The following is a 27,040-nucleotide window of genomic DNA, read 5'->3' as shown; positions in this document are numbered from 1 at the left end:
ACTAAAATACTACGCTAAATACTACGTGCTACGAGCGAGCCAAAATTATTTTTGTGGTTTTCTTTAATGATTTTATTAAGTAAATCCTACATAAGTAGGTATAATAATAATATTGACATAAGTTTTACCTTCCGTTTTATATTGCAGCTGTTTTTAGACTAAAATAATTACTAACACTGTAAGTCTGAAACTAAAAATATTATTTTCTCAGATCAATAGTCATAAAATGCTGTAGTTTAGGCTGAAAAATGTTGAAAACTAAACTTTACAACTAGACGGAGTTATCACCCGCAGACTGCAATTTATTTAGAAAAAATAATTTCTCGTTCTTGTTTTTGAAATTTCGATTTCAATTAGGTATAACTGAATTTAACAATTTCGGATAATTTTTACATTTTGTTAAAATATCATTGACAACAATTTTTCTTGAAGTTTTCAAAATGACGGAAAAGGAAATGAATGACGATTGACGATTGATAGAAATTGCATTAATTTAATAAAAATAGATAGTCGGTTGTATAGACCTGGCATTATTTGGTCGCCTGCACGCTGCGTCATATATTATAACGTTAAAATCACAGATATGGATAGATGCAGCATGTGTCAAAAATTGTATGAAGCCACAGATATGGATTAGAGTAGATACAGCAAGTTGCTAGTCAAAGCGTGCCATTCCGATATGTCCAAATGGACATACATGGTCGAGTGATGTTCATGTAATCCGATTACAACAATCGGATACGATGATTTTACGAGGACAGTAGTACGAACACGGTAGAGAGAAGAAATTAAATACGGATTGAGAATTGTAATTAACAGCAACGAGTAACAAATATGTAATTAATTAGAATAAAGTAGCAGAAGAAGAATTATAAAACAAGTTAGATCAGTGATCGCGGAAGACAGAGTGCACTGTATAACGTCGAAATATACAAATCAAGAAGTTAGGTCAGTGATCGCAGTATACACTATTACTACTATGTATACGACGCCCGAGATTTTGTCGTTTAGAAATATCTTCAAAACTAGGTACCTGACTTAGCTTTATGAAAAAAAACGTATCGTAAACTACGCATTTTTACATTTATTAAAAATAAAAAGCTTGAGTAAAATAGACTTTATTTTATGAAAGTAGGTCATTTACTTACTAGGATATTTAAAAGTATGGAATTAAGTATGAATTACTAGTAGTACTATTTAACATAATGGAATAACGATAATTACTTTCATAAACATAAGGCACAACAAAAATATTATTTGCAAATTAATAATGTAGAATTGTAGAATAACGTCTACCGCTACATAATTATTTTAATCCACAGTCAGACTAGCTATAAATTTAACAAAATATCAGTTTTATTGGAATTAATTAATTTTTGAATCGAGTCACACGATATCATTCGATGACTTTGCGAATGCAGTACGATGATACGATTACTTTTACGTTGCGGCAATCACTAAAATTCGCTAAAATGACACTAATGACGTTTAAAAAGTGGCACGCTCGGCTTCATACAGATTTTGACACATGCTGCATCTATCTTTATCTGTGTATGAAGCCGAGCGTGCCACTTTTTAAACGTCATTAGTGTCATTTTAGCGAATTTTAGTGATTGCCGCAACGTAAAAGTAATCGTATCATGCATTCGCAAAGTCATCGAAAGATATCGTGTGACTCGATTCGAACATTAATTAATTCCGATAAAACTGATATTACTATGATATACTAACTGTGGATTAAAATAAATTCTAGGTATATTATTAATTTGCAAATATTTTTATTGTGCGTATATCAAAGTATTGATCGTTATTCCATTATTGTGTTAAATAGTACTACTCGTAATTCATACTTAATTTCATACTTTTTAATATCCTAGTACCTGACCTAGTTTCATTAAATAAAGACTAACTCAAGCTTTTTATTTTTAATAAATGTAAAAATGCGTAGTTTTGCCAATAGGTTTAGTTTCATAAAGCTAAGTCAGGTACCTAGTTTTGAAGATATTTCTAAATGATTTTCTGTGGGCGGTTGATCAAACTGATGTTTTTTTTAAAGGAATTAAAAATATTGCTATTAATAAAATAATGCAAAACCTTATTGATAATGTGACATTTGGTTAGTGAAGGATTGGTGTTAAAATTTTGTGATTTTATCATTATTTCTCTGATAACTAATTCCGATATTTTTTATTTCCTGTATTAGAAAACAATGCTACTTTATACTTCTTCTACTGCTACTTTATTCTAATTTAATTATTTGTTACTTGTGCTGTTAATGAGGATCATTTCGATTTTTAGCTGTGAATGCAGATTTATAGGGCTAAGAAATCCTTAATACACAGTCCAAAAATTTTTGTTCTACGACAAAAATTGACGAAGTTATGGCCAAATTACTAAAAAAGTTCACTGACCGCCCGGCGCGGGGACGATGACGTCATTATATCCGATCCGAACGCTGCCGGCGTACTGCGTGGATAGAAAATATTTTTTTCNTGTCAGACAGACGCTGCAGACCTAGACCATATGATTCTACAATGTCCAGCCTTTAAAATGGAGAGGCTACTGCTAGTGGGTGGCTTACTAAAGATATACCAAGATGGAAATATTCCCCGCCTCTTGCCATCCTTACTAGCGAACGAAAATTCATATCTCAATATTTATCAGTACATTACTAGTACATCAATAGAACTATGAAGACCACAATGAAGACTTAGAAAGAACGAAATAGACACAAACGCACAGAAGAACATAGAAACAAACACTGAGATGTTTTACCAAACTGTGCAATACAAGAAAGAATTGGCCGTATGGATGGATATATATCCAAAGCCGTAAAACCTATATGGAAAAAAAAAAAAAAATAAGATTGTCACTGATGTCAATATGACAGCTGATGACAGCTAGGAATTTGTAATTTTACGATGTTGATTTTGATTTATTTGATAACAAAATTAAGTTTCAGCGACAAGAATTGATAAGGCAGTGTATCTGTTCCAACGTTGGCATCAAGTCATATTGTTCGGCACTTCTTTTTATCAGGTAGCATTTTATTTTATCTTTGTAACCTTTACTTGTAACCAAACTATTAACAGCTGTAGACTTGTGATAAGAAGACACTTTTACTTTAATCTAACACTCTAATGAACTAATAATACTACTTGTGGATTATTAACGACATCACACATGTTTGTTGTTAACACGTAGGCTGCCATGACAGTCACCGGTGACTGACAAACATGCAACCTATTCGGGCCATGTCAGTCACTGGAGCCTGACACTGAAGCATCTAAATCAAACGACCGCAGTAGGCCGCCTGGCACGTTTAATGCGTTACTTCCTATTTTAAATGACTGACGTGGCCCCCAACAAAGTATGTTCAGCATGGCCTGCAACTCTTGTACCTAAATAAAAATTAACACAGGTTTGAATGAAAATTTTAGTAAAAACACGACAAATATTTGAAATTCTTAATAAAATCACAAGTTTACGATATATTTCGGAATAAATTATTAAGCATAATTATTAAAATTATTATTTGTGTAAAAAATTGAAACATTACAGACAAAAATTAGGCTGATTAGGGCTTTGAAGAGAGTAAGTTATAACTTGCTGTCTTTCTCGACTTTACACGACCGAAATTTGACAGTTGACCGACAGCAGCCGGACAGAGCGATAGTATTCACGAGGGCTAAAGCGAGGAAAGCGATGCGACACGGTAGTTCCCGCCAAAACGCAGAAACGTGATTTTGTTGTGCCTGACAAAATGCTTGACATGGCGCTGTGACTGAAATTTATACCATTCGGGCCGCGTCAGGCACGGGTGGCTGACAGTTTCTTTTATGGGTATAATATGTCAATATAAATAGTAAAAAAATATTTTTTAACAATAACTATTCATTTCAAGCCATTACACATCGATTAGCAAAAAATTCAATTTTGGCGAATTAGTAAATTTACTTTGGCAGTCAACGTGTTAAATTTTCTCTGACCGTTTTTCTTTCTTAATAAAGCATTGGTTAAAAATTAGTTATACTTTATGTACATAAACATTTTATACTGCAGCTTATCACCATAATACTCTTATAATTTCTTGTAGTTACTTATTGAAACTCGCATACCATGGCATGGTGTCTGCAAAGACAGACAGTATGTTCTAAAATTAAAAGTAAAATGAGCCTAAACCATCTAGAAAATCTAGATCAATTAATAAGTGGAGATATGGGGGCACTGGAGTGTATACCTACTTGGTTTGTCATTTTTTCGAACCCTCATTGCTGGCTTGGATTATACCTACCAGATAAAAATTTTACAAAAAAAAAGATACCTAAACAAAATTCTCAGGATATGATGTCAATAGTGAATTTATTAAAAATATAAAGTTTCAATTGCATAGCCCTTATAAGTACTTAAGATTTTTTGATATCTGCAAAACTCCAATTTTGTCCCTCACTGATGATTTTCAAAATTCATAGAGTACTTCCTGAAGTTCTATAAAACTCAAATTTTGTATGTAAGCTAGTATTAGTATACAAACAACAAAAAAATTCTAAAACTTGGAACTTTAACCCCCTAAAACCCCTTGAGATAGGGGTTTAAAATTTGTGAGACTAATTTGCAATATGATGCTAGAGGTCTAAAAATTTATACTTGGGATCTTATTTTAAAAAAAAATTAAAACATGAAAGTTGTTGTAAGTTTTCCCAGCAGCTTACAAAAAGAAGTGAAATCTCACCAAAAAAATTTTTATTTAAAATGTTGCCAAGACAAACTGTATGGCCAGCACTGTGAAAAAGTTATCAGATCTCATGTAGAGCTAAGCTTCTAACTTTACTCACCCTAACTACACCATAGCTAAATTATATGGCTTGACCTGACCACTAGGTCACCTCTGTTCAGATGTGCCCTTTTGATGTTCTATGGTTCTTTTAGCATTAGCAGGGCAGTTGTTTTGGGAAATTTTAGGGGAAGTGTATAATATCTAAAGCTTAGCGCCACCTAACGGTCGTGACCGTATGTAGGGGTGGCACGTCCCCCCCCCCACCAGAATCGTCTGGTGCCCCCCCCCCCCCAGATGGTCTGGTGCCCCCACCCCAGAATGGTCTGGTGCCCCCCCCCAGAATGGTCTGGTCCCTAAAGGATCCCTAAAGGATGTTGGGCTACCGATTTGAAGAAGATAGTTGATAGTACTAACTCATGACGTATGATACTGGCGGCGGCACATGGTGGTGTCGCCACGATGAATGATCATGACAGTGATGAAAAGACGTAGGTATTCCACTACGACGAATTTCGAATATCTTGCCGCGTGATATGTATCATCATGCCATGACTTATGATTATGAATAGAATAGTCCAACATCACTAAATTATTACCCATTGTGTAGTTATTGCTTCCTCTGCTCTGTGATCTCTATCGCCTGTTTCTATTGACATGTACCTAATCCGTATTTTTTTAGAATAGGACAGTTGCACCATAATTATGTTCCCCAACTCAGAATGCCCTTGATAATAATTTTAAAATTTTATTTTCCATCACAAGCCCTATCCACCATGATACGAGTACACACCTTGATTGATACTAAAACAAAAAGGCGTGTTATTTAGCATTAGATCAAAAGCCCGTGTTGTTGATAAAAAACTAGCATCAACATCAAACAGCGCCGTCATTGTACGCGTAATCATTGTGTAATAATTGCTTTATAGGATGCTGCAGAAACTAACCGGCCCTAGTTTGAGAGTGGCGAGGGTGTATCTAACGTCAAGCGCGTCGTTACACGTGAGGATGATGTCGACGGCCGCTGAAAAGGGATCCAACTTCTTTTTTAGGCAGGTAAGGCTTGTAATTTAGCAACGATTTAAATAAAAAATAAATAAAAAATGTAGTACCAGCCATAGTTTTATAAGCACGATTTAATTACGTCTGACTTGACGGCCGTGTGTAGAAAAAAGTTGTTAAGTGTGTTTTGAAGTCAAGGCCATGGTAAACCTAAGTACCAAATCTCCTACTAATCTAGTATATGTAAATACTTACATTTATACATAAATGATTAATTCTGTCTAGTTGCGACCTTGTCCATTGTCAAGGTGTGTACTGTGTAGTTATGGTGCTAATGGAAGAATAAATACAGTGTAATAACAGTACAGGGTAATATAATTGAGTAAATTATGTATTTTTCTCGTGTTGATGTCATTCTCTACCTGAGTAAAGGTATTTTGTTGCCATACTTTGGTAGATTCTATGACTTTATTTCATCATGCATTGCACCGTTTTCATCGCGTGTAGAAAATTGATACTGAGCGGAGACGAGTCGAAATAACGACGTTATATTTCTTGCTTAAAACACGTCTCCTTTCGTCCCGTCTCCGCTTTGTTAGAAAAATCAGGCATTTTTCTACAGTCCAAAAAGAATTAAATAATTTAGCTTCTTCTCCAGTCAATGGTTAATGGCAATGTGTATCAGCTTTTCGATACAGTCAGCAGCACCTACACTTACCTGCTGGCGGACCAGACTGCCAGAGAGGCGGTGCTCATCGACCCGGTGCTGGAACATGCAGAGAGGGACGCCACTCTTCTTCAACAGCTGGGGTTCAAGCTGCTGTTTGCCAGTAAGTTGAGTTCTTACTGTTAAATACAGTCATCAGCACTAATACTTACCTGCTGGCGGACCAAAGCGCAAAAGAGGCGGTGCTCATCGACCCGGTGCTGGAACATGCTGAGAGGGACGCCACTCTTCTTCAACAGCTGGGGTTCAAGCTGCTGTTTGCCAGTAAGTTGGATAATATTGGATACAGTCAGGAGCACTTACAGTTACCTGCTGGTGGATTAGAGTGCCAGAGAGGCGGTGCTCATCGACCCGGTGCTGGAGCATGCTGAGAGGGACGCCACTCTTCTGCAACAGCTGGGGTTCAAGCTGCTGTTTGCCAGTAAGTTGGATAATGTTCGATACAGTCAGTAGCACCTACAGTTACCTGCTGGTGGATTAGAGTGCCAGAGAGGCGGTGCTCATCGACCCGGTGCTGGAGCATGCTGAGCGGAACGCCACTCTTCTTCAACAGCTAGGGTTCAAGCTGCTGTTTGCCAGTAAGTTAGATAAAACACCTGCGCATATAGACTTCTTGAAATAATTTTAGTAAGCCATACGATGACCAGAGTAGAATAGGATCAGCCCCACTTCACTCATCCACTTCTCGTAGATGTCGTAAGAGGCGAATACCCTAACCCGTTTGGCCAAGATGAGGAGTGTCGATCTTTGGTAAATTGGAGGGATAGAAAATTATATAAAAAAACATAAAAAATAATAAAGCATAACCATTTGTTTCGCTCTCTATCTCTCTCTCTTTCCGAACTTGATAATGTAAAGAAAACTGAGCTATAATCCTCTACGTGTCTGTTCCAGTGAACACCCACATGCACGCAGACCACGTAACCGGCACGGGCAAGCTCAAGTCCCTATTACCAGGCACTAAGAGCGTGATTGGCCAGGCGTCTGGCGCTCAAGCTGATATCCACTTGGTAGACGGCGACCTGGTGAAGTTTGGAGACTATGAGCTCTTGGCAACCGCTACTCCTGGACACACTAATGGCTGCTTGACTTATATTTGTCATGATCAGGTTAGTAAGCAGCTAGAGTCCATATTACCAGGCACTAAGAGCGTGATTGGCGAGGCTTCTGGCGCTCAGGCGGATATCCACTTGGTAGACGGCGACCTGGTGAAGTTCGGCGACTATCAGCTCTTGGCAACGTAACTCCTGGACACACTAATGGATGCTTGACTTATATTTGCCATGATCATGTTAGTAGGCGTATAGAATGAAAGTGTTATTTTATTACCGAGTCCTATTACCGAGAGAATAGGACTAAAAGCGTCATTGGCATGAAGTGTGGTGATCAGGCTGATATCCCAGTTGGATATCATCAGCCTGATACAATTTGTTCTTTTGTAGTTATTTTGCATTACATTTACCTTTGAATCCTTGTTGTTGTTAAAATAATAATGTGCGAGTGTTTATGGTTATTAGTTAAGTAATGAACTAAAGTGATACAAACATAATGTTCCTAGCTATTCAGTCTTATTTATCACCTATTGAATTATTATCGGACACATAACATTATCTAATTTATACTTTCGATTGTGTTAGCTATTGATTACGTTATCATCAATGAATTCAAACGATACAGTACCACCTAGCAAGCTAACATGCATTTATTGCAATTTTATCTTATAATGCACTTGAAGATATGTATTTATGTATTGCTCTTGGAATTCGCTATCTTGTACTTGACCAGCTTATGATAACTGTTGCCTACACCTCCACGGTTAAAAAAAACAACTATGTAAAATATTAAAACTATAACTGAAGATTTGGTGAGGTTGTAGGGGGTAATCTCTAGATCTACTGAACTGATTTTGAAAATTCTTTTACCAATAGAAAGCCACATTATTTGTAAGTCGTGTCATAGTCATGGTCATAGGCTATCTGAAAAATGAACTTTCTGTGAGTAAAAAAATCACGCGGGTAAAAACTAGTTGCCTTATAATGAGATACTGTATACAGGGTGACAGGAAAAGCGATACATTCCTTGATAGGGGTTAAAGTAGAGCTTATTTGCAGTAATTTAAGTCATATGATACCATGTCCGAAACTTGTTCATTTCCAAGTTATTCAAGATTTAAGTATTTTTAAAAAAAACTCCAGTTTTTATGTTAAAATGTACCCTTGTAATGAAGAATACGGAATAATGTTGACTTTTTTGTTGTATTCGTATAGCTAAATAATAAGATTGACATTTTAAATTAAAATTTGCAAGAAAGAATCGTCATTACTCAAGTTAAAGCTAAAAAGCCATGTATCATTTTGCAAAAAAAATATGTTTTAGGTAATTAAACGAAGAATTTCCAAGAAAAAATGTATGGAATGTTGTGTACAAATTACAGAATTTAGTTCCTTGATTCATTAGCTATTCAAAAAGGTACAGGTGTTTAACAAACACTACATAATTATTTTTTTATTTGAATTTAAACGTCTAGTAAGATACTTTCATAAAAAAATTAATAAATAAAAAAGTCACACTAACAACTATTCTTGGGTCTCAATAAATGACTCCTGGACACACTAATGGCTGCTTGACTTATATTTGTCATGATCAGGTTAGTAAGCAGCTAGAGTCCATATTACCAGGCACTAAGAGCGTGATTGGCGAGGCTTCTGGCGCTCAGGCGGATATCCACTTGGTAGACGGCGACCTGGTGAAGTTCGGCGACTATCAGCTCTTGGCAACGTAACTCCTGGACACACTAATGGATGCTTGACTTATATTTGCCATGATCATGTTAGTAGGCGTATAGAATGAAAGTGTTATTTTATTACCGAGTCCTATTACCGAGAGAATAGGACTAAAAGCGTCATTGGCATGAAGTGTGGTGATCAGGCTGATATCCCAGTTGGATATCATCAGCCTGATACAATTTGTTCTTTTGTAGTTATTTTGCATTACATTTACCTTTGAATCCTTGTTGTTGTTAAAATAATAATGTGCGAGTGTTTATGGTTATTAGTTAAGTAATGAACTAAAGTGATACAAACATAATGTTCCTAGCTATTCAGTCTTATTTATCACCTATTGAATTATTATCGGACACATAACATTATCTAATTTATACTTTCGATTGTGTTAGCTATTGATTACGTTATCATCAATGAATTCAAACGATACAGTACCACCTAGCAAGCTAACATGCATTTATTGCAATTTTATCTTATAATGCACTTGAAGATATGTATTTATGTATTGCTCTTGGAATTCGCTATCTTGTACTTGACCAGCTTATGATAACTGTTGCCTACACCTCCACGGTTAAAAAAAACAACTATGTAAAATATTAAAACTATAACTGAAGATTTGGTGAGGTTGTAGGGGGTAATCTCTAGATCTACTGAACTGATTTTGAAAATTCTTTTACCAATAGAAAGCCACATTATTTGTAAGTCGTGTCATAGTCATGGTCATAGGCTATCTGAAAAATGAACTTTCTGTGAGTAAAAAAATCACGCGGGTAAAAACTAGTTGCCTTATAATGAGATACTGTATACAGGGTGACAGGAAAAGCGATACATTCCTTGATAGGGGTTAAAGTAGAGCTTATTTGCAGTAATTTAAGTCATATGATACCATGTCCGAAACTTGTTCATTTCCAAGTTATTCAAGATTTAAGTATTTTTAAAAAAAACTCCAGTTTTTATGTTAAAATGTACCCTTGTAATGAAGAATACGGAATAATGTTGACTTTTTTGTTGTATTCGTATAGCTAAATAATAAGATTGACATTTTAAATTAAAATTTGCAAGAAAGAATCGTCATTACTCAAGTTAAAGCTAAAAAGCCATGTATCATTTTGCAAAAAAAATATGTTTTAGGTAATTAAACGAAGAATTTCCAAGAAAAAATGTATGGAATGTTGTGTACAAATTACAGAATTTAGTTCCTTGATTCATTAGCTATTCAAAAAGGTACAGGTGTTTAACAAACACTACATAATTATTTTTTTATTTGAATTTAAACGTCTAGTAAGATACTTTCATAAAAAAATTAATAAATAAAAAAGTCACACTAACAACTATTCTTGGGTCTCAATAAATGAAAAACTTAGTATTTTAATCATAATTGTATCACCTAATTTTATCTAGGTACATTATTTTAAGTCCTGCTCAAACTGTGAGCCCCGTCTTCTAATACAAGCTCGTAGTCTGTTTCTCACTTCTGTTTTTGTGACTCTTGTTGTCAAACTGCTGAATACCTTGAGCTGCCCTCTGAATGCGCTCACGAAGCTTTCACACACAGCACACTTTCGGCTCAGTGTACGCCAATGGATGGATCAACAATATCCACTTCGTTGGATTGGACGCGGTGGACCCATTCCTTGGCCAGCCAGAAGTCCGGATCTGACCCCTTGCGATTTTTATTTATGGGGTCACATATGAAGTATCTCTTGTATGTAACCCCCGTAAACAACAAGCAAGAGCTTCGTGAGCCCATTCAGAGGGCAGCTCAAGGTATTCAGCAGTTTGACAACAAGAGTCACAAAAACAGAAGTGAGAAACAGACTACGAGCTTGTATTAGAAGACGGGGCTCACAGTTTGAGCAGGACTTAAAATAATGTACCTAGATAAAATTAGGTGATACAATTATTATTAAAATACTAAGTTTTTCATTTATTGAGACCCAAGAATAGTTGTTAGTGTGACTTTTTTATTTATTAATTTTTTTATGAAAGTATCTTACTAGACGTTTAAATTCAAATAAAAAAATAATTATGTAGTGTTTGTTAAACACCTGTACCTTTTTGAATAGCTAATGAATCAAGGAACTAAATTCTGTAATTTGTACACAACATTCCATACATTTTTTCTTGGAAATTCTTCGTTTAATTACCTAAAACATATTTTTTTTGCAAAATGATACATGGCTTTTTAGCTTTAACTTGAGTAATGACGATTCTTTCTTGCAAATTTTAATTTAAAATGTCAATCTTATTATTTAGCTATACGAATACAACAAAAAAGTTAACATTATTCCGTATTCTTCATTACAAGGGTACATTGTAACATAAAAACTGGAGATTTTTTAAAAAATACTTAAATCTTGAATAACTTGGAAATGAACAAGTTTCGGACATGGTGTCATATGATTTAAATGACTGCAAATAAGCTCTACTTTAACCCCTATCAAGGAATTTATCGCATTACCTGTCACCCTGTATACAACTGGTTTTTACATTTAAGCGCCATTTCATAAATTAATTATGTCATGATATTTCATTTCCAATTTCCAGGGCATAGCGTTCACAGGCGACACGCTCCTAATCAGAGGCTGTGGGCGGACAGATTTCCAGGAGGGCTCCTCTGAAGGCCTGTACAACTCTGTCCACCAGAAGATATTCACCCTGCCCGACCATTACACCCTGTATCCTGCCCACGATTACAGGGGACAGACGGCCACCACGGTGGGAGAGGAGAAGAAATACAATCCGAGGTTGACAAAGTCGTTGGAGGAGTTCATAAACATCATGGACACTTTGAATCTGCCGTACCCGAAGATGATTGGTGAGTTTATTTCTTACAACAAGGTCGAGGTAACTGCGCATCTCGCTGGAATGCGACTCTTCCTTGCACTCATCCGCGCATCTCCCCGCGTTCGTCCCGTCCGTACCAGAGCGTCGATGTGACGTCACAACCCCTAGGTGCGCAGTTAACTCTACCGCGTTGTATGTCGGGATTTAAACAGCTGTTAGCCCAGGACCATAGACAAAGTTATAAACATGTTTTAATTTCAAAATCTCTTTAATTATAAATAATAACTTTATTGACTTAAAAACAAGTACAGTATAAAATTGCGAAACCCCTGACTCCTGTGCTAGGTGTATGTACCTGTGTTACAATTTCGAGATAAGTAACAATAAAAAACCGTTATTGAACAATTTTATTGTAGGAATTATCTTTTTCTTAACCTTGATAAAGATTGCTTATCAAATAGTTTAGAATACCTACCAATTTTAGTTTAGGAATATTTATCAATATTTATGTTTGTTACAGATAAGGCAATCCCCGCGAACAAAGTATGTGGGCTGTATGAAGTAAAAAATGACTAATTAGAATTATTATGTACATATAATTATCTAGAAATGAACAACTTATAATTTTAATTACATATGTGATTAAGATGTAGATCATTTTAATGGTACATTGATAGATGCATCTGTGATAAACAATATGTTATGTAAATAGATGTTGCAGTATCATGTATATTTTGTAAATAATCAATTTAAATAATTTTAGTAATGATTTTATGTATTTTTGTAAGGGCAGAAGTGTGAAGAGACGTTTAGATTAAAACTATAGGACTGTGACTGACAGTCACGTATTGTTTCAAAATATCATAAATTATTAAAAATACGTTCGTCTTTGAAATCCTACACATTTATGTTATTCAGGTGTATAAGCTGTAGCTTGAAAGAGTAATAGACGCAATGAGGGTTTTCGCGAATGAAAAATCCGCCAGATGGCAATACGTAGACGCGAGGTCCAAATGCTGCATGATTGGTTATTTTTGACATGACATTGACAGATATGTCAAAAACCACCAATCACGCAGCAGTCAGACCCCACATCCACGTCCCGCCATTTAGCGGATCTTTCATTCGCGAAAACCCTCATTGTATAGCCTGACCAGGAACATAAAAACCCTCGCCATGTTGCGGAAATCTAATGGTACTATNAATAGTGTCAAACTGTCAATATCTTTTTAGCTTTTAACGCAAATCTAGTCTTCAAAGCAGTTTAATCGATTTATTTTATTTTCAAAATCGATATTTTATTGTCTATGATGGCCGCAGGAACATCACTATACATGGACTCCCAGCAATAAAGTACGGTAATGCCTCGTACAGATTTTATCGGCAAAAATTATGGAACTTGATAGGTTTTAGACCATGCCACGCACCAAAACGTCCGGAAGTTGTAATAGTATTATAGAATAAACGTTAAAAGACTTATTTATTTAATTTTTCAATGCTTAAGTGTCCATTAGAATGAAAGGGTGCTTAATGTATTAAAAAAAATAGAAAATAATTATGATGGGTTAATGTTTTTGGGCGGTTTTTTAGGCGGTTTCTGACAATGTCCTTTCATCAAAATCAATTCAGTGATTTAATTTTAGGCGTGAAAGCAAGACAGACAGACAGACAGAGTTACTTTCGCATTTATAATATTAGTATAGATAGGTAGTTATTATGTAACATAATTTAGCGATGCGAACTAAATAAATTGGCCAGGGTTATGTGGGCCGTATCAGAGCGTCGGTGGTCATGGCAACCTGAGGGTGCGTTAAAAATATCCCATCTGGAGCCTGGGTCGAGGACACTGGAAACTTTTCGCCATTATACGTACCTATAATGAAGGTCGACTCATATCTCATAGTCATCCCAATCATTATCGTTGGGAGAAAAAAGAAAGATAATTTCAGCTCTTGATCAAGTTAACAAGTTTGCAGTTAGAACACTGATCTTTTAAATGGTTTAGAGTTAGACTAAACACGAAGATTATTAAAGATCCTTTGTACAGAGGATATCTATTCGCTATTATGGCTTACCGATTATTTCAAACAAAGATCCGATGAATAAGTACATTCAAAAGTTGATGATTTATTGTTGCAGTAACGAGTAGCAACCTTCTAGTTTAGTATTTTTCAAGTTATCAAGAAACCTCCAGTAACCAGTATGTAATTTAACATACTTAGGTGCTATAAAATTCAAGATAATAATATTACCTAGATAATATTTTCAGTCTTTACAGTGTATGAAGTCAATATGACGCAGCGACAAAATCTTTGAAGTGAAGTCGAAATATGGCGTGGGAGGGCCTAATATGTGAACCAGCACCCCGATTACGGTAACTTTTAACGTCTACAATCCAGACGCGTTTCTGATTCTGCAATACGATTGGTCAAAACAGCTGACGTACGCTGTTGAACGACCAATCGTATCGCAGAATCGAGAAGCGTGTCTGGATTGTTGACGTTATAAGTTACCGTAATCGGGGCTCAGATTACGCTCGCTAATTGCCCAGGGTCTCGCTCGGAATAACATCGAATATTTATTCAGAGCACTAGCGTAATAGAAATCACCCAAATAACTGGGCTGCTCTCTTGAAGTCTAGGATTAATTGATAATGCCGTGCCAAAATAACGTCCGATCTATTAATCGGAATGGTATTGTCTCATTTAACTCAAGACGGTAAAACAATTAAGTCTGACTCTACAATTTACGATCAAAAGCTGTGCTATTATAAAATAAATTATAATCTTTGTGTACTGGTTATAATTGCGTACTAAAGGTTCTCTCCTGACTTGAAGATTTACTGATGGGGACCGGTTTTCGTTGCAAAAATAAATATATTTTTAAAGTCATTGCATTAATTATGAATTAATTAACGCTTTCCTTTAGGTTTAGGTCACATTAGCAAAATTTATAGCAAAATATTTTGGTTGGCAGCCTCCGAGAAAAACATGAAGTTTCTAACAACTTCATGTTTTTCTCACACACAGCCTTTGACTGTACCTAAATGTAATTTTTTTCTTAATCGAGTCACTAATATTTTCCGGAGATGTCCAATGTCCATGGGCAATAACAGAAATCAAGAGTAGAAACTGCGGTGTTCAAATAAGTTAGGTACTGTTAATGAACGACACGTGAAAACGCCTGTATACCTACCTAAACTCCCTACACGTCCAATGCACTTATGTAATCTGTCCAAGTTTGAGCCAGCCCAGTAAATCAGGGATTAATAAAACCCACGTCAATGCATCCCACTGAGCGTCCCGCTGCGTTTGGCGCGTTGCGACGCGACGCCTGCGGCAGTAGTGATGGGACACAAGTAAAAGTAAAACGTTCTGTAGGTATTCTTTTCGCTATTAACAACACTATTGAAGTACGATGTTAGTATAAAAGTCTTATTTACAAGTAATATTTATTTATATTTTCAGTGCTATGTAGAACATATTACATCCTATCCTGTAGCGGTAGACTACATTTAATATTTTTTAAGAAGTAACGAAGTTACGTTAATCATAATTATCTCTGTATTTGCTTAATGATATCGATTGACACAGTTAAACTATGTAACCACAATCATTAGGACAGTGTATTCATATAGGTACTCGGACACGTCTCTAGCTCTAGGTACGTCTCATACAATGGATCACAGTTCCATCTACCCATTTCCGGTCATGTCGTCTCGTTCTATTGCAAAGAATTACCGATTGATGAGAGCGAAAGAAAAAAGAATGAGAATATTTATTTTCAGTAAAACGTATAAAGACTTTTTACTACGGAAATGGGTAGCTGGAACTGTGACCCACTGTACGAATAACAGCTCAAGTAGGTACTCAAGTCCGCTAGCCTCAGCGCATCACTAGTAGTACGCCGCCGCGGTCGCCTTTGCATGCGGACTACCCCTAAAAATCTTTACCAGAATTGGCTCACGAGTCATGGCCACAGAATGCGGACATGTCGTTTGTTTTACAATTCGGGATGAAGGAGGCGACCTATTTCCCGGTTTAGCCTAAATATCTTTTCTAGGTCTGGAAATGCGGTGTATTGTAACGTTACGGCACTCAAGAGAGTAGGTATTATTTTTCGTGGAATTTCTTAGTCGTATTTCTCATTACCTACTTAGCAATGTGATGATTGAGTGTGAAATTCACGGAATTTCCAATGTAGAAAGGTTTGCTGGAAAGCCTTCTCCATTACACGAAAGAAGTCGCAGAATATTACATTAGAACGAATTGAATTTTGTCTTAGTTAGATAAATAAAATCTACGTAAGTAAACTATCAGAGCAATTAAGATCTGATTTATTAGTTGGCACTTTTACTTCAGGGTTTATCAGAAACCCTGCCAACTAAAAACAAGCTAAGTATTAAGTGAATCTAAGTTGTAACTAAGCCAAAGTTAATCTAGCCGGTGGGGTAGGCACATTCGGTAGTTTAGATCCGATTGAATGCCCTCGGAATTCCCGGGAATTGATTAAGTTTCAGCAAAGCGAGTTCCCGTTGAGGAATTTAGTACAGTTTAAAGACTAACATATTTGAGGTTTCAATCGACTGTGTACTAATGAATAGGTTGCGTTGTTGTGTATACCTCATGAGTTTGTTAACAGTTTAAAAGTGTTATAATTAACAGTATAAGAATCACAGGGTGTTCTATCTCAAATTCTTTTTGTTTTTGAATTAAACTTAAGAATAAACTCAGAATTCATGACTTAGAATAAATTAAGGCCTTAGAATAAGGTAGGGCCCACAAGATAAGGAGACATGTAAAGTGCCCCATAAGGGGTACCTTTTCTTTTTTATTATTTAGGTACTATATTTTGACGTTCATAAGTGCCACTTGTGGTCTAAACTGAATAAATATTTTTGATTTTGATTTTAAGTTATTTTCTCCAAGCTCAATTTTGATTCTGTGCAGGTTTTAGTTATTTCACACGTTTACAAAACCTTTCAAGGTGACTCTTGCGGAGGCGGAGAACATGCCGAAGCCTTCAGCCTGAAGGCAAATAAAATGGTTTTTATTTAAATTGTATTCCCGTGGACGACAGCTCAGATCCAGGTTTTTTTTTACGCGAACGGGAGTCGAAGTCACGTTCCTGGCACCGCGATAAAGCGGTCATCACACTTAGCTTCAAATTACAGAATTATCTAGCTCTTTTGTACACATACACCTGAATTTAGCTTCATTTGCAGAATGTTTGGAAAGCCTATGGTGTCATTTTGCTTTTACTCCATTCTCATAAGTTATGAAAGCGAAAGTATTCATCATCATCATCATCAACAGCCCTTTACAGTCCACTGCTGGACTATGAGCCTCCTCCACTATAGTGGAGGGTTTTGCCATAATCCCCACGCTTGGCAGGCGGGTTGGAGATCGCAGTTTAAAAGATTGATGTTTTTCAGAGAGCGCTGCTGCCCGTTCTCTGTTTGATGTGTGGACCCTAAGTCGCCTCTTACGACACCCGCGGGAAGAGTAGGGGTTGGTGACAAATGTATTCTACTCTGCCGTCACCACACGGCACGGCACGGCACGAAAGTATTGGTAAGTATAAATTACCTTCGTTCGTTTCAGCCAAATGACATCCACTGCTGGACAAAGAGGCATCCCCCAAGATGACCGGTTAGACCGCCGCCCGCATCTAGGCACCTCCCTCGACCCTCACCAGATCGTTGGTCCACCTAGTGGGGGGCCTGCCCAAGTGCCCACACTACGTCTTCCAGCCCATTTTAGTATTCCCTTACCTAGTTTTAAGAATAAATATATTCTGTTAATTCAATACCTTTTGTCATCGCTAAGGTGGTCTGAAGTGTACATTTTGTCCGTTCTTCAAAACGGACAATGGGCCAAAGGTTTGTCAAGTGAGATAAGATTCACCCACATGTTTACTCAGAATCTTATGGTAAAATTATTTGGGGAAAATCTTGAGAAAACCTCAATATTTTTTATTATTCTTGTTGTTGCGTTGAACTTGGTTGAACTTAAGGATAGCTGCGTATTTTGAAATACTTAGTTTTTTACGGACTAATCCCGCTAAATTAAAATCTTATATTAATTAACGAATCATGAGCACTCATTATCCAATTAGTCGTTATAATTTAAGTTACAAGGCTTTTAATGAGCTTTTATTTGGCTACACCTGCGCCAGTCTATCGGAGGATGTCATTAAAATTAATTATGAAATTGGACACAACAAACAAAGTATAATTAATGGCTCTGCGGATAATGTGCTTATACCTACTTACCAATTTTTTGAAATTGATTGTTATTGTTTTTTGCATGAGGTTGAGCATTTTTCCACTGAACTTGTCCAACAAAAATACAAGATTTTGTACCTTGTAGTTCTAGTTACTTATTCATTCTCCTGTAGGATGGAGATGGATTTTAAGAAGATAGTTAGCTCTAGTAGCTGCTGCGCGAATAATTAAATGAATTCGTGTTTTGTGATAGTTCTTAGACTTTATATTATTTGAACCGCCATTGACCGAAATACTTAATTAAGTTGGATTTTCTTTAGGCACTAGATTGATGTGCTGAAGTCGTGGAAGCTTTAATAAGCCCTCAAAGACTATTAATAAATCTAGTTTGACATTTACGTAGCTTGTTAGTTGGTAGTCGAGCAGTAATGGCGTGTCCATGGGTGAGGTGTCACGGCCATGACATTACAGATTTTATTGGTCACGCGTCATTATTAGGGATGAAAGTGGGGCTGCTTATTTTACTACACTGGAATTACAAACTTTGTAATTTTTTAATTTTTACCTTACAGATGAGTCCTAACCAGCAAGCTGAATTCTTCATGAAATTGATATTTCAGTTTTTTACTCATTTGATGTCAAGATTGATTATTAGGCTGTGTTGCACCACCTAACATTAAACCTTTGCTTTTTGTATGGAGTTTGTCAAATTTTTGACGTTCGTTAAAGTTAAAGTAAGATGGTGTATCCCAGCCTTAGTGTACTTTCTTCTGTAGAAGTGTGTCTTCGTATGTTTAAAATTGGTTTTGTTAACTTAGTTTTGTTTGAATTATGTAGAGACATTGCAACAAAAATGTGTAGTCGGATATGCTTCCATCCTACTTGTAGGCCCTACCTGCCTATTTACCTACAAATGTAATGTTTAGCAACTAACGAACATTGTTAATTATCACGTAACTGAAGTAAGTTTAATTACAACGTGACGTGCATCTCACGGCCGTGACGCTCGTAGTGCTTGTGACGTGTCGTGCGCGACGTGATTTACTGCCTTGATACATAATTAACTGCACGTGTATGTCTCAATAGTTAAGATATATCAATTTACTTCAATGTAGCTATATCGAACTTTAATAACTTTATTGAATGTTTTATATGAAAAGTTAAGCCACACGAATGCTACGCTACACTAAGGCCCGGTTTCTGAATTGTCATTTTTGGATTGCATGTGCTCATTTCCTAATCATGTAGTATGAACTTTTTATATTCAATTAATGCTTGAGTACTTAGAATATGAGCACGCTCAAGCTGTAATTCTCAATTCAGAAACCGGGCCTAATGCCCGTTTTCACCATCAATCCATTTGGTAACACATAAAAGGAATTTTGTATTCAAAGGGGTCACTTAAAAATTAGGAATTGATGGTGAAAACGGGCTTAAGACAACTTTCTTTGCGGATCAAGCCTAGACTGTAGACTGTTTGTATACCTATACAAATAAATAAATAAACTACCGAACCGAATTACAAATATCAAACCTAAGTATGCCGATATTATGAAAATCGTCTGCAGAAAACTCCTTCAGCGTCATAAAGCTTCCTCGTAAATGACGCATTGACGCGCGGATTACGCAAAGCTTCGAGGAGGAGCTTATTGAAGGCTGGAATACTGGAAGCTCTGTCTTCCGCTTCGCTGGCTAGTTAGTGTAGACATAATGTAAGTTACTTCATGTAACATGTTTGCTTTTTACCCTCGGGAACTGTAATATTGAATGCCTGAAAGAAGGCAGATATTTTGTATGTAGACTAGACTTACACCCGTCTTCACAAACATTAATATGAGGTCTCATAGTGCGCGTGGACGCACAGCGTGACACGAACCGATCATAAAGCTCTATTCAACGCTGTGCGTTCGATTTGCTGCTTCACTTAAGCAAGCATCGTTTGTGAATACGGGCGATGATGTGTTTATTTCGCCATTACTAAAGCTTTTATTTGATGCGAAGCTTTACCTATTCGTTTTTGAACTACAACTTTATTTACGGATTGGACTACGTTTGCTGGGTTTAATTAAATGACGGTGGTGTTCTTTTATTACTATTACACTTCTTTTTTTGAGATCCTAAGTTTTTATTAAAACTTTACTAATTAACTGACCCTACAACCACTAATTACTCGCACTACGTAATAAATCAACAGTGTTGTGTGTGTTTATAAATGGACGATCAATGTAGCCACAATTTCACACACAATGCGAAATTTCACGGTGGCTAATGCGATTGTAACGAAGCTAGGGATAGCGACGGATATGAGTCATTAGTTAATTTTGTATGAACTTACAAACGCAGGCGAACCGTGGTCAATCAACTTGCGACTTTTATGCGTCATCGAAAATGCTAGCGGAATAATGTAACTGGGTAGAAAGACACAGTTAAAAAGTGTCATCAAATCCCTATTAGGTATGTCATCTGTATAGTTTGTTACTTAGGTCATCAGCTCAACCTAGCTTTTGATCTATGATTGAATGATGTCTAACTACCTTGGTACTATTACTTATTCTGTGCTTCTGTATCAATTTAAAGTGTGATTTATGTGTATGTGGATTGATTAAATTGAAATAGCTTGATGGCGCCGTATAACTGCAGAAACCTGAATATTACACATCCGTCAGCGCCTAAGTCGGTGCCGGCAATTAGCACTGACACTATTTTAATTAAGAGATGAGGTTTCAAGGTTTTACATCATTCTATAACAGAGCTTATACAAGTCGCTGAAATATGCAGGTTATACTTTAATGCTAGAACTAAGAACGTTTTCGTTATAATCTGAAATAAGGAAGCTCTTTTGGATTTACAAGAGAAAGTTTTCTGATAGTAATAAGTATGTTACAAAAAACGTCTGATAACAAGAAAATAAATATATTACTAATAGTACGATATTATGTAGTGCACGTACGTTAGCACGAACTCTTGAACCCTTTGTCAGAGTTTTTCCTATTCTCGGAATGGATGCAAAAGTGCGGCGGCAAGAAAGTGTGGCTTCGCAAAGGTTTGTTAGGGTAAATTAGGTTTTTACGCAAGTCCTATTAAACATTTTAAAGTTACCTGAAGACCACACGGGAAAAACAAAGAATGTCAAAAAAGAGAAAAACAGTTTTTATAGGTAGTTTGAAAGTCTATATTTCTTTCATTTTAGACTCTTTTATGTGAGATATTGAAACAACTTATTACTGTGTTAACATATGCTTTACCTGTACTTCTAAAACTCGATTTGTTTAAATAAGTTTTAAGTTATGGTCCATAATATAACCGTTTCTTGCCATGGACAAACAAACACAAATTGAACTATTACAGTTGACCACGACGATTTTACCCAATTCTGATTTTTGAAATAGAATTTTTCCCTAAAAAGCTAACAGATAGCATTAAAAAGTGAGTTTCACAAAAAAGGTGACATTCATTGTTTTTCCCGTGTGGTCTTCACCTACGTACTGCTCTAACAAATGAGATGCCGAGGTTTTATCAAAAACGTGCTGCTCATGTCTGTCAGCGTATATCGATCGGAGTGCAGCAGCAAGGAATTCAATATTGCACGTCAGCGCCTAAGCCTCTCAACAGACTATAATCTAGCGATGAGGTTTCAGGCTCCGAACACGGGAAATATACAATAAAGACGGGATTGACGGGAACGCGCAGGTTTCCTCAATGCTGGGACTTTTACCTTAATTTTATGGGGTCTGAAAGGCAGCTTGAAACTTGAAGAGGTATAAGTTTGGTCTTTGATGGAAATGTTTGGTAAAAATTCTTAGATAAGATCGATTGTCTGTATAGTCTAGTGGTTATAGCCTGGCCTTTTGGTCTTGGTACGATTCCTAGATAGGGCTAGAGTTGTAAAACTACATTGTTTAGTGTTTCTAACTTCAGTTGTAAAATTACAAAAAAAAAATATCGTAGGTAGGTATATGTCTGAAAAGCAGGATAATTCAGTAATGTGACACTGCTTTCAAAAAATCTCTTTATTTTTGCAAGTAGGCTTTTAAAAAGCTCTTTTACAAGTCCCAGTATTATTTTAATCCACTGCTTCGGGACAATTACTCGTAAATGGGCCAGTGCTGAGAAGAAGCGGCGCAAGAAAATCATTAGTAGGTACTACTGTCAGAAATATTCTGAAAAGCAGGGTGAAAACTCAGTAGCATATTTCTGAAAAGCAGGGTGATTCTGTGTGACCCTGTCGTTAGCGTGATCACCGATACCTACTTCATGAACAACATGAAATAATTGTTTTTCACCCGTTGTTGTCTGCTGGTTAAAATGCTAATGAGCTCACGAGAAACTGCAGGATAATTATCTCCATAGTTGCAGCCACAATGAATTCCTGACGCAGCCAAATAAATCATCCGTCCATAGGAAACAAATTAATATTCAACAACTCAGTGACAACCATTACTTAAACGCAATAAATAACTTCAAATAATGTGCAAGAGAACCGCATTGGGTCGTAGACATTTGGCCTAACATTTCGAGTCCTATTCTAATAAACATGTTACGAGTAGGGTCTCCAGGCCTTCGATATTAAAAAAGATATTTGCATACACACATGAGTTATTCATTGCTATATTTATGCGCCGGAATAAAAAAAATAGAGGAAGAAAATAACAAATGACAATGATGTTGGAAATTAATTCAGACTGCCTCTAAAACAGATTTGAATAACGTGAATTACTAGCGCTCGTCGTAATAGGCCTAAAATCTATAATTTTAACATATCACACCTATCTACGCCTCCTACTTGCAAACTTTCAATGCTACCTCCGGCTCCGTGTTTTAAAGTAAAACGCAGACAAGCGAAATGCCATCTAAAACGCGCGTTTGGATTTTTGTGAAGTCCTGAAAGATCATGCACTGTGAAGACTGTCTCTCCATAATCTGGAAGAGTGGTGTCCGCCAAACCAACCGCCTCCTCGTCTGCCTGGCGAGGTGTGACGTCACCGCGCACATGCAAAGCGCCCAGAACGTTCCGCCCGTCTAGACCTCATAGAATCCAGCAAATTCCTACGGCTATTGAAAACCCGATCCGAACGCTATCTCATCCATTTAGACGGCCCGCTAAATATGCGAATGCTGGTGCATAGATTAATGTTAGTTATTACTGCAGTGGATGCTGGTACAGACGAATTGTTACCATTTCATCGCAGCCATGCCAAAATATTTGGGATGGATGCGTTTGTTTTGGTTTTTCAGTCAATAGAATTGTGTTATTTTTGCTATTGTAGTATGAGTTATTAAATTGATAAATGTTGGGCCTACTTGTTTAATATTACATGTTAATTGTTGTAATTACTCATTTGCTGAAATTCGGAATGCGTGACAAGTGTGCGTTAGTGAAGAATGGTTTTATACTAAGTATAGCTTTTGCTTGCGTATTCACACGCTTTTAGGTTTGGTTTCACGTCACAAATACACATACAGTATGAAATATGCATACGCAATATAAGTAAAAATTAAAATGTAGATTATATTTTCCTCAAAAACATCGCATTTAGATCGAACCAAGAACGCAATTGGAAGGAATTTGCAGGCTCATATTTTACTACCACAAACACTTATCAGTTATTATTTCAGCTGAGATTAGTACCAGAATAATGAATCGTATACCTACACAGATGTAACAGCCGTTGTCCGTCGTACGCCTTTGTAATGTATGAAAAGCTCGCTTGTCCAAACACCCGCCGCGGCGCCGTTTTTATATGTCCATTAAAATTTGCATGCGACAAAAAAGGGAAAAAAGCTCATCAAACATATTACAACACCCCGATTTGTCCGGGAAGCCCGGCTATGATCAATATTCGGCCAATCATAACCCGGACATCCGTGTCCGGGCCGGAATGGCCTGGAATCGGCTGTCCGGGGTTCCAGCTTGAAGTGGAACAAGATTTTTATGGAAGGTCCATTTGGCACGCGTTGGCTATAAAAGTAATTAGCAAAGATTTTGTTGAAGTAGGATTTTTAATGTATGACATGAGTTCTAGTTTTGGCCTAGATGTACAGTTTGAGAGCTTTTGGAAAATTAGCGCATCTCCCACGCCTGAATCAAACTAAAAATCGAAGTTAAGTACCTACTTAAGTCTTTACGCCCATATTCGCAAACATTACTATGAGGTCTCACAGTGCGCGTGGATGCACAGGGTGACACACGAACCAATCAGAGAGCTCTATTCAACGCTGTGCGTTCGATTTGCTGCTTTCGTTTGTGAATTGACGTCTTTTCCATTTAATCACGTCGTTATGTAAATATTGTGTCAGTTTCCACTGGGATCATTTGATTTGTTTAAACAACTAAAGTGTGTTTAAGGCGAGCTTTAATTAGTGAGTCCCAGCTGACAATCGAACCCAAGACTTCCAGAAAGAGACTCCATATCTTTTATTTACCACTAGGTATAATGCCACTAGAGTGTAAGTTTTGGTAAACTCTATTTTTTACCCAAATAGGTACCGCAAATGTAAAAGGAGGCAAAGGTATTCCAAAGAAGATGGTTACTGTAACCATCTTCTTTGGAATACCTTTCCTTACCTTTGGAATAATGATGTAACCAGGTTACATCATTATTCTAGTGACGTGTGGAACCTCGCTAACCGCCCTCGCTAAGAGCTGCGAACACAGTTGAACCCGCTCCAACACGTCGCCCCCTCCCTCCCAATATTAACCTACTTCAGGTCGTGCATCTAATATTATGTTTGAAAAAATAAAAAATATGTTTGTTAGTTTATTTAGAAGTTACATGTTTCTGAAATACGAGTATTAAACCTATTAAGGTTACATAATGATTTTCACCCCAGGTTTTCTTCTGTCGTACTTTCCTGGTAGTAGGTTTTATTTATTGGTATGGTAGTTTCGTAAAGTTAAAGATATAAAAAAAATACTTATATGCAAAAGTAAATAATTTTGGATTTTACCATTCTTTCACCGAAATGAGTATTTCACCTAGTGTGTAGACGGTTACTGTATTCTAAACCAAGTTTACGAAACTACATGTCGCGTTATGTTTATATGTAGACATTATGGTGTCTGAGGTGGTGCGAGCGAAACCGCGGTCTGAGTTAGTCATAATAATGTGCATTTGGATGCAGTTTTGTGGGCGTTATGATTCGATCGATGGCTCCCAAATGCTCCAAATATGGTTCAGATAAAATTGCTTACAGTCATAAGACTTGTAAATAGAAAACTTTGAGATGCTAACCAGGTGTTCCAATTTTATTTTAATAATAGAATAGTAATTTCAATGTTTGTGCATGCAAATGTGCATAAAACAGCCAGGAATACATTTACGCAAGAAAGCTGAGAAGAGAGAAAATTAAGTAACGAAATTACCATTATATACCACCAAACTCAATGGTTAAACGCACAGTTGAACCGCTTCCATCGAGTGGATATGTGCGTTGAAAAGTTATTAAACTTGCAAAATAAAAAAAATACACACAACAAAAATACTCTTTGCAAGTAAGTAGTACTATTAGCTCCTAGTTCTGCATTGTTTTTATTTTACTGGCCGTTTTCATTGTCCTACAAAGTGTATGAGCCGTCGATGCAATACGCTGAAGTGCGTGTATAATCCGCGTCTGCACTAGACGGCCGTAACGGCTGAATATCTCCAGATGTATTGCATCTATGAACGCAGTGATTGGTTTCCATTCAGCTATATGTATCCTATATCCAATACGTTCTAATGCCGGCTCATGATTAGCAATGTAAGCAATCCGTTCATTGCATGTTATGTTATTTAATATCTAGTTGATAGCTTGAATTTGTGTCTGTCTTGTTGGTTGTCCTAATTAAATAAATAAATAAATAAATAAATAGCATGTGGTTGCATTGATTTTCATGTTTGACTGTAATGTTTTCGTTACGTGTAATATTGTCGATAATTAAACCTCTGTGGATTTATTAAGTTTCAAAAACTCAAATAACTATCTCGGCAATGTAATTTTTGTCTCTCAAATTGGTACAACTACCTTGTTTGTAGAGTCGAATTAAAGACCAACACATTCCTAATTGTCTCAAGAATTTCTTCTAATTTCAACCATTCGAAACAGAAACTTCTACAGAAGTCTTAACAATTCTATTAATTTGGCGTTCCTTACGTTTCTGCCGGACTCTATAAACATTACGTCTCATTTTTTTTGGTACTATGAAGCTTAAGAGCGCTTGTAGACGTCCATTTTTTACCGGACGACGCGACGGACCGTCAAAAACGGATATCCTTTGTTTGCTGTCAATTTTCTCGCCGGACCTATGTCCGATGCATGTGCACACGTTTATTATAAACCATACGCCACCGCTAAATCCGGTGAAAAAATCGGGCCGTTGTCCGGTCAAAAAAACGGACGTCTACAAGCGCTCTAAGAATTTTAATCGCTTCAGTCATGATACCTAGTTTACCGGAGAAATTGAAATATGGCGTAGGTATTATAAATTCGACTTCTATTCAATAAACCTTTTTCAGCAAGTTTCAGCAAATGTAAATGGAGATCGCTATTGATTTAATTATGGCAGCAATTCTCTTTGTACGTTGAAGTTATTACATAAGTAAGAATAAGAAATACACTTCATGTCTTGTACCTATCACGTTTCTTCGAGATGATAGTTTCTAGGCACATTTTCGTTACTTCCAACGAAGCTTTTTCAGTAAAGTAATGTAAAGGCATTACTGGTTCTCAAACTGTTTTAGATATTAATCCTTCTTTAAGAA

General features: G+C 36.6%; 1 protein-coding gene across 2 annotated transcripts; it reads left to right on the top strand.

Annotated features, from left to right (window-relative positions):
* The first annotated feature begins 2,881 nt into the window (after window positions 1–2,881).
* LOC114359212 (persulfide dioxygenase ETHE1, mitochondrial) lies at window positions 2,882–13,038 on the top strand. 2 transcript variants are annotated; one of them, XM_028313505.1, is made up of 6 exons: window positions 2,882–3,039; window positions 5,704–5,830; window positions 6,462–6,606; window positions 7,398–7,612; window positions 11,834–12,104; window positions 12,594–13,038. In XM_028313505.1, exons 2-6 carry the CDS (start codon window positions 5,705–5,707, stop codon window positions 12,647–12,649), a joined length of 813 nt encoding a protein of 270 aa, XP_028169306.1. In that variant the 5' UTR covers window positions 2,882–3,039; window position 5,704; the 3' UTR covers window positions 12,650–13,038. The 2 variants fall into 2 exon arrangements, with proteins under 2 accessions (XP_028169306.1, XP_028169307.1); XM_028313506.1 differs by lacking the exons at window positions 2,882–3,039; window positions 5,704–5,830; window positions 6,462–6,606 and adding an exon at window positions 6,614–6,767.
* Window positions 13,039–27,040: the final 14,002 nt, after the last annotated feature.

This window comes from Ostrinia furnacalis, unplaced genomic scaffold (genome assembly GCF_004193835.3).
Source record: "Ostrinia furnacalis isolate ACB-3 unplaced genomic scaffold, ASM419383v2 OfSCF4245, whole genome shotgun sequence".
Lineage (NCBI taxonomy): Eukaryota > Metazoa > Arthropoda > Insecta > Lepidoptera > Crambidae > Ostrinia > Ostrinia furnacalis.
The sequence above is the reverse complement of the archived record's forward strand: the minus strand, read 5'-3'. Positions and strand labels throughout refer to the sequence as shown.